The sequence below is a fragment of the Sturnira hondurensis genome, unplaced genomic scaffold (assembly GCF_014824575.4).
Source record: "Sturnira hondurensis isolate 20B ecotype Veracruz unplaced genomic scaffold, ASM1482457v3 Scaffold0006496, whole genome shotgun sequence".
Lineage (NCBI taxonomy): Eukaryota > Metazoa > Chordata > Mammalia > Chiroptera > Phyllostomidae > Sturnira > Sturnira hondurensis.
The window spans coordinates 18459794-18467828 of NW_028079127.1; the positions used below are offsets into that span (position 1 = coordinate 18459794).

Genomic DNA, 8035 nt, shown 5'->3' on the forward strand with positions numbered 1-8035 from the left:
CTGGGTGGCCTCTGGAGCCCGGACTCTGGCCAATCTGGCAGGAAAGGAAGGACAGCAGTCCTAGGCTTTCCTTAGAAGGGCCTCTGCTGTTGGAGACCGTCATGGCACCTGAGTCACAGGCACCCTTATGACATCACGACTCCCCCCCCTCCTTGCTTCCGGAGCTTCGGCTGGAGGAGGACAGACCTGAGGGTGATGGGACACCTCGCCCTGAGCCATGAGTAGTTTATCACAGACCTGAGGGTCTGAGCGCCAGCCCAAGTCCTGGGTGTTTCCCGGGCCGTAAGAGACCGTCAGACGCCCCGAACTGTCTGGGAGGGCAGCGCCTGTCTCATAGCCGCCTCAGGGGTGAGCCTCCCTCCACGTCTGAGGCCCCAGGGAAGGCCAGGAGCTGGGTGAGGGCTGGACGTGGCACCTAGTACGGGGCGCTTGTACTTCCTCCGATGTTTTTCTCTCTAGACTCTGATTACAGAAGGACGGAAACCTTCCCCTTCAAAGTAATCAAAGATAGTGATGAGACCCCTCTGATAGAGCAGAGCTGGAAGGAGCTAAAGCCAGAAGAGACTCCACCCACACCCTCCCCATCCTCCAGGGGCGATGGGTCCAGGCTCCTCCGTTTTGGGGGCAGCCCTGACTTGTGACCTCTCTGACCCTCGTGGTCCAGTGGAGTGACCCCAAAGGTCTGAGACCATGTGATTTATTGTCTGGAGGTGCGCCAGTGGGTGAAAGGGGCACTTGCTACACTACCCCAGGACAGGAGGCAGGAGCCCAGAGCATGCCAGGACAGCTAGGCTGGGCGGTCACCGAGCACAGAGCTGGAGGGAACAGGGACCGACTCCTTTCTGGCTGTCCTTTGCCCCGCGTTTCCTTCTTAGGCTCCGAGGCGTGCGGTTGTGCCAAGGAGGGGCCAGAGAGTGTGAATCGGACCCCACAGGGCTGGGAGCTACGAGTGGGGCCTGCGTTTGGGAGCGCAGTGGCCAACGTGCAGCCATGTTGGGTCTAGAAGCGTGCATCTGTGTGCTCACGTGTGTACATGTGTGCACACTGGTGCATGTGGAACTCTGTGCTGACACATTAACGGGTGGTTAAGCTCTTCCTCAGGTGTGTGAGGTGGAGGAACCTTTGAACACTGCAGTGGGGCAGTGGGGGAACAGCAGGTCGTGGGGCCGACCTGCCGTGGGAGATGAGACGACAGGGGCAGCCGAGGAGGACACTTTCCGGCAGACGCGAGGGGACCGAATGGAGGAGACACGGATCCTGGGTCGGGGGTCGGGTCTGGGTGAAACGTGTGTCTGCTTCCCCTCTCCACAGTGGTGTGGCTTGTGTTGACTGGCCCACCATGTAGAAGCGGGCAAGTCTGCACGCGCAGGGACAGCTCCATTTCACAAACGGAGACCCCGAGACTCAGGGGAAAGGTGGGGGGTCCACGGCCATCAATCACAGAGCGGCAGGAGCAGGACGCTCCCTAGGTTTCCTGGGCCCAGCTGTTGCCAAAGGCTCTCCCGAGGAGGAGTCAGAGGGAGGGGGGCTGTGGCTAGAGGGTCAGGGCCCCTTCCAGGCACTTTAGGGCCCAAATGTGTGAGTTTCCCAAGTGTCCCATTTTCTCTTACAAGGCTCCAAAAGAGTTAAGATCCTGATGGTGCCACAGGAAGCGGCCGAGTTCCTCCAGGCCTGGTGGCGGGGCACCCTGGTGCGCCGGACGCTGCTGCACGCGGCGCTCAGAGCGGCCATCATTCAGCGCTGGTGGAGGCGGGTGCTGGCCAGGCGGCTGGAGCGGCGGCGGCGGAAGGCCCTGAACTCCTGCGTGCGGGAGGCGTGGGCGGCGGTCAGGCTGCAGTCCTGGGTCCGCATGTGGCGCGTCCGCCGGCGCTACTGCCGCCTGCTGCACGCCGTGCGCATCATCCAGGTGTACTGGCGCTGGCACAACTGCCAAACTCGCGGCTTTGTTCAGGGTCTTTACGACATCAAAGAAAACCAAATGAATCTTCAACTAGAAATCTCTTTGGGCCCAGAAATCTGCAGAATGCAGCAGTGCACAACCCTTCCAATAAAAGAATGATCAGGTCTGCAAACCCGCGTCCCCAGCTCTGTCAGACGCACATCGAGGAGGTCACTGAGCTCCTGAGGGCGGGTACCGGGCCTCCCAGACATCCGCCCCGGGGGGCGGCAGGAGTTGTCAGGGGTCCTGCGAGGAGGGCTGAGATCTGTGCCGATGGGCCCGCAGGCCAGGGATTGAATAGCAATGTCTGTCAAGGGTAGGAGCGTTGGGGGCCCTGGGGCCCCCAAGTCAGCCAACCAGATGGCTCCCCTAGTGGCATTCGGACTCCGCAGTTTTGCAACGTGGAGAACTGCTCCCCTCCCCACGTTCTTTAAAATGTTCTGTTTTAAAGCTGTGATACAATACACATAGCATAAAATTTGCCATTCAGCCATTTTAAGTAAACAGCTTAGTGACATGAATAGATTTATTTGTTGTGAAAGTGTCACCACCATTCAGTTCCAGAACTTCATTCATCTTGCACAACTGAAACTCCATGAAACGATAATTGTCACAATTCTTTCTCCCCTCCCCCACCCCTGGCAGCCCCGTTTCCCTTTCTGTCTCCGTGAATCTGGCTGCCCCCGCCAGCAAACGGCATCACAGTGCACTGGCTCGACCCGCCCACCTCAGCACCGCTCGTGCTGGAATCAGAGGCGCCCATGCCTAGTTTTTTAACCAGAGAAAATGCAAAGTTTAAGACACAACACACAGATTACACAACTGCATGGCAGATTCACGGGTAATTCACCACAAACGGGAGATGACTCCCAAATCCTTCCACTGGTAAAAAAAAAAAAACTCTGGTGACATCCAGAGAGCGGAGAAGCACTCAGCAAGGAAGACACCGCCGTGGACAAGTCTCAGGTTCTGGATGGCGAGTGAGAGAAGCCCGACACAAGAGGCTGCTGCCTGTCACCGCCTCTGTGGGGCGGTGAGGCCAAGCTGTAGGGTCAGATGCAGACCTGAGGTCGCTAGAGTCTGCGGGGAGGCGGAGTCGACCGCAGAGGGGCACGAGGCCACTGTGCCTCATGTGGTTCGAAGGTCAGTTATTTGGGGAATATACATATGCCCTGGTGCTGTGGAACTATTGTGTATGTTGAAAGATAATATCGAGGTTATAAATTTGTAAAGTTCTCATCTACTGAAGATACATACTAAAGTGCTTATGGGTTAAATACTACAGTTTTTGTTGTTTTCCTTTTTAGAAATTGCATATTGTTTAGCAATTATTTTTTAAAATGTATTTTACTGAACTTCTTGGGGTTTGTCACTGAGTTCAAGGAGGAGTGGAAGTGGACACGGCAGAGGAGGTGATGGGGTCTCAGCGTGGCAGACCTGGGGCCCGGCACAAGTGACACCCCTTTTATTACACGGTTTTAAGCATGTCATTCTGTAACATAATATCTCACTTAAATACATCCTATGACGCTTTAGGTGAGATGTGCAAATTAACACTACAGATTACTTACAGATAACATTACAGATTAACACTACAGATTACACTACAGATTACACCCATTTTATCACCCTACCAACTACACTCAGGCAAGCTCTACTCCCAGACCCGGTAGATGGTGAACTTAGCAGAGGAGTGTGCTGGTGATTTGTCCATTGGAGATTCGCAGCCAGGAATGCAGCTGAGATCCTGCCTCGGGCTGGGGGGTGGTTTCGTTCTAGCCACGTTCCCTCCTGCAGGCACAGAGCAGGTAAGCGGCTGAGTTCATCCCGCACGTTTGCGGGGGGGCGGGGCGAGGGAGTCAGGCTGTGGAGGGCAGGGATGACCATAATTAACCCCAGTGTCTGAACTGGGTCAGAAAGGTGCGAGGTCAAGAGGAATGGCGGCAAGAACAAAATGGGCAGGGTCAACAGAGAGGATGACCTCATCACACCGAAGGACACATTCCGCTGGGGGTGTGTAAGAGGGACACAGGAAGGAGCGAGGGGAGGACTCGAAGAGCGGAACACTAGAAAAAGTGACTTGGGCGGTGGTATGGTGACTGGTGATGGTGAGGTCTAGAGCCGTGCTGTCCAGTGGAATAGTTCACAGCCACCTCTGGCTGTTGAAATAATTTAAATAAAATTTAAAATTCTGTTCTTTAAAGAATTATGTTAGCTACCATGTTAGCTACCATATTAGCACAGCTACGGGACATCGCAGGAAGTTCTATTGCGCTGCTCTGCGATAACCATGGGGGTGAGTGGCTGAGGAGGGAGCGTAAGAGGTTTCTTAGAGGTAGAGACGAAGGAGATCAGGGTGAGACCCCCAGCGACGGAGACGGGGAGCCAGGGTTTGGGACCTTCAGAGGGAGTCTTTCCTTGCACGCCCCCGGGCAGAGAGGCGCAGGTGAGGCAGCTGTGGAGAGGCAGTGGTGTGAACTCCTGTTTTCTACCAGCTCCCGCGGTTATCAGCATACCGGGTCCCCGACACTAAGGCCAGCCTCCTGCTCTCCACCCAAGGCTGTGTCGCACTGCTCCCGGAAGTCAGCCAAGCGCTGGCATTTCCTCCAGGTGCTTGCCAGAGACATCTTGTCGCAGGTATCCCGGACCCCAGGCTGACAGGGAAGCGCCCCGGAGTCCATTGCCCTGGGCAGAGGACCCCACAGCCTTCGGGAGGACTCTGTGTCTCAGATCCCTGTGGGGGAGTGGGCGGGGCAGGGAGAAAGGGGTGGGGTTCCGGGTGGGAACCGAGACTTCAGCTCGGTCCTGCGCCCGTGTAGGTTGGGACCTCGGCTTCTGTTTTGACAACTGAGTCAGAGCGCACAGGGAATGTCAGCTCAGAACAGGGTCCGTGGGCGCAGGGGGCAGCCTCCCTGGAGTTTTTTCCCCAGAGAGAAGAGGAGGAGGCAGCGTGGCCTGCTCTCCTGAAATGTGCCTTCGCTGGGGGAGACCACGAAACACACCAGATCAGGCTAGACCTTTACTGGGGACACGAGCCCTCAGGGGTTGGTGATCTCAATGTGGAACTGCAGGTGAGTGGCCGTGACCACGCAGTGGCCCCGGAGGAGCGCGCAGGTCTGGCAGTCGTGGCAGCACCAGTGGCACTGGATGATGTAGATGGCGCTTAGCACCTGGTAGTACCGCCAGTGGACCCGCCACATGCGGACCAGAGACTGCAGCTTGACCACTGCCCCCTCTCGGACGCTGTAGTTCACCAGGGCCACCCGCCGGCTCTTGTGCAGCATCCTGGCCAGCGTCAGCCGCCACCAGCTCTGGACGACCCAGGCCCTGAGCGCTGCGTGCAGCAGCGTCCGGCGCACCAGGGTGCCCCGCCACCAGGCCTGGATCTTCCTGGCCGCTTTTATTTTTCTTTTCAAACTTTTCTAGGCAGAGAGAAAAGAAACCCTCTCAGGAAACGTCCCGCCACCCACTTCCAGGATTTTCTGGAAGGGTCCCCGTAGCTCTTCATTGTCAGCCCTACTTCGGAGGGCTGAGGAGAGTTCAAAGAGTTCAAAGAGTTCAGAGAGTTCAGAGGAGTTAGCAAGACCTGGGTGGGGCGCCCTCCTCTGCGGCTTCGGGCACAGGGCCTTGCCCTCTGGGACCCAGCCTCCTCCACCGAATACATCACAGGCACACGGGGCAAAGGAGAACCCAAGAGCAATGAGGAGGGTGCCTCTGGGAGGCTCAGGCCTTTGGCAGGCACACCCCACTAGGGGCTTTGCAAAGCCCGGCCTCCTAATGCCATCGCCTGCGATTCTCCGCTGACTCCAGCCCTGTGGGATGGCCGAGTCCTCACCGCCACAACGGCAGGTTTAGCTGCCCTGCTGGGAGAGGAGGTGGTCTCCCGCCTTCCCACATCTTCAACATTCTAATCCCGAGGCCTCCCTTGTCACCCCCAGCCTCATGCTTTTGTTCCCTCCACTCACTCGTCACCATGGTCAGACCCAGGCCCCAGAGGCCCTGCTGAGAAGGAACTAGAGGAAAAATGAGTCAACATTGATTTTAGACTCTGGGGCCCTGAAGAGGCTCAAGTCCATCCTCCTCAGGACATGGATGTAAGTGGTCTGGTCACCTCTTAACTACATGGAGACCTCACCCACCTTTTTTCCCCTTTTCATCTTCTGCAGTTCAGTTACTTCCTCTTCCTCGATTACATCTAAAATAAGATCGCCTCTTCTTTGTTACCATAACAAAACAAGAAATGGATGGATGAGTTAGGACACACTGTCTCTCGAGACAAAGACACCCACTGCCCCCTCATCCCGACTTTCCCCAAGACCCGAGTCTGCAGGTGGATCCCACCCACACCCGAGGCTTGCCTAGGAGGTCTGGCTGTGTCTCTTACGCAAAATCGATTCCCCATGCTTGTCTTAGATGTTTTATTAGCCCTGATTTCCCTGCTTCCCAAGGTCTGGCATGAGTAATAGGAGGGAGAGAGCTGTGAGTTCACAATTGCATTGTGACTCAAGGGTTGAGTCTTCCCCACCAGCAAGCCCTGTCTGCTTCCCTCCCAGCAGCGGTCTAGCAGGGCTGGGCGTGCAGGTGGGCACCTAAGTGCCATCCCACACCAGGGCTCTCCTCCAATCAGGCCCCTCTCGGTCCTTCTCCTTACCAACCACACGGGAGAGTGGCCGGGATCCCAGCAGTGTCTTCTCACACTTGGCTCCTCCTGTCTGCCCTGGATTCAGGTTCCACTGCTCCAGCACACTGCCGGGAATAGAGAGACCAGACGGGTCAAGAAAGCAGTCAGATGAAGAAGGCTGTTACAGATCCACCCTAAATAAGGCACCAGGTAGATTCCTATCCGAATCTTTAAAAACTCCCCAGTTTAGAAATTTCCAATGTGACCAGTTAGAGCTATGCTTAAAGGTAGAAATGGTCACCAAGCCTTTCAGGGTGTGCTTCAGGGTGTGGACTGGGTGCGTGGCTCTTGTGGACAAAGGTGGCCATCAGCATACCAAGTCCCTCCTAACAACGTGGACTATCCCTTCGTTCGCTTAGGAATTCTTTTATATCTTCCTTAAACGTCTTTAAAATTTTGTGTGCGAAGAGCTTTGTTCTTGAGATAGAGCTCTCTCCATAACACTTAGCATTTAAAATTGTGCAATTCGGTAATTTTTAGTATATTCACAAAGTTGGGCAACTATCACTGTAACAGGGTGTAGCCAGGCCCCACCCCCCCAGCCCAAATGAAGGATTTGAAACAAGGTCCAGAACTCAGGATGTCCAGGAATGATAAAATACAGGATAGCCTCACTCCCACAAGTCTGGACTGGGAGGTAGGACACATGGAGCAGGGCCACTGACAGTTATTTTGCATGGTTGAGAGATATGCAAGAATGGTGATTTTGCATATCTGTAACTGCTGACTAGCTTCATAGATGTTAAGTAGCTGTGACTGTGCTTTGAGCCAGGGAGAGCCGAGTGACTTCGACCCATGATTTAACTGGGAGGCAGCTCCCCGGGGATTCAGTCCTGCGAGAGAGCTTGGAGGTGGTTCGCTCCACACCACGGGCCACGCCTGCCGGGGCTCACTGAGGCAGGCCAGAGGGACTGGGAAAATCCGGGAATACTGGCCAGTGTAACTGATTGTGGGAGGAGTCGGAAATGGGGCTGCCGAGGAGGGTTCTCGCTGAGATTCAAAACCCACGCACAGCAGCCATGCGGGGCAACCATATGGTTTGGGGGCTCCTTTTACCGTACGGCTTAGGAAGCAAGAGAGACAGTGCAGGACTAGGGATGGGGACAGTGTGAGACCTTGCAGGGAAGGAAAGGGGTGAAAGGACTCTCACTGGTGGGGCTTGAGAAGGTTCCACATGGGGAGACACAGCTGATGGTGCTGGGAACCGCGGGAGGCCTGCCCCGCCCCTCCCCGGCACAGGTGACTGACAGGAACCGGAAGAAGTGAGCTGCAGACTTCTGTTTTTCTTTCTGGAGATATGGGACCCAAGACTGGCCTTCCAGGGCAAAGTGGGAAGGAAGAACTGTGTTTGTGGGTGTTTTAAGGGACTTTGAGTATTTAATGGTGACATTAAGTCATTACTCTAAACCTGTATA

At 55.5% G+C, this 8035-nt stretch overlaps 2 protein-coding genes across 2 annotated transcripts; one reads left to right on the forward strand and one right to left on the reverse strand.

Annotated features, from left to right (window-relative positions):
• The first annotated feature begins 1636 nt into the window (after positions 1–1636).
• LOC118989600 (IQ domain-containing protein F5-like) lies at positions 1637–2059 on the forward strand. The gene has a single exon (XM_037049924.1). It carries the CDS (start codon positions 1637–1639, stop codon positions 2057–2059), a length of 423 nt encoding a protein of 140 aa, XP_036905819.1.
• A 2918-nt stretch (positions 2060–4977) lies between these two features.
• Positions 4978–7796, reverse strand: IQCF2 (IQ motif containing F2). The gene is made up of 4 exons (XM_037049926.1): positions 7771–7796; positions 6545–6685; positions 6062–6154; positions 4978–5347 (listed from the first exon to the last, which is right to left on the reverse strand). The coding sequence occupies exons 1-4, from the start codon at positions 7794–7796 to the stop codon at positions 4978–4980; spliced, it is 630 nt and encodes a 209-aa protein (XP_036905821.1).
• Between the last annotated feature and the right edge of the window lie 239 nt (positions 7797–8035).

Excerpts from the sequence above, each read along its gene's own strand:
- IQCF2 (XM_037049926.1), bottom strand. The coding sequence starts at position 7,796 with ATGTGGAACCTTCTCAAGCCCCACCA. Across the intron at positions 6,686-7,770 it reads AACCTTCTCAAGCCCCACCA|TGTGCTGGAGCAGTGGAACC; the intron begins GTGAGAGTCCTT and ends TATTCCCGGCAG. Across the intron at positions 5,348-6,061 it reads AAGGTGGGTGAGGTCTCCAT|AAAAATAAAAGCGGCCAGGA; the intron begins GTAGTTAAGAGG and ends AAGTTTGAAAAG.
- LOC118989600 (XM_037049924.1), top strand. The coding sequence starts at position 1,637 with ATGGTGCCACAGGAAGCGGCCGAGTTCCTCCAGGCCTGGTGGCGGGGC.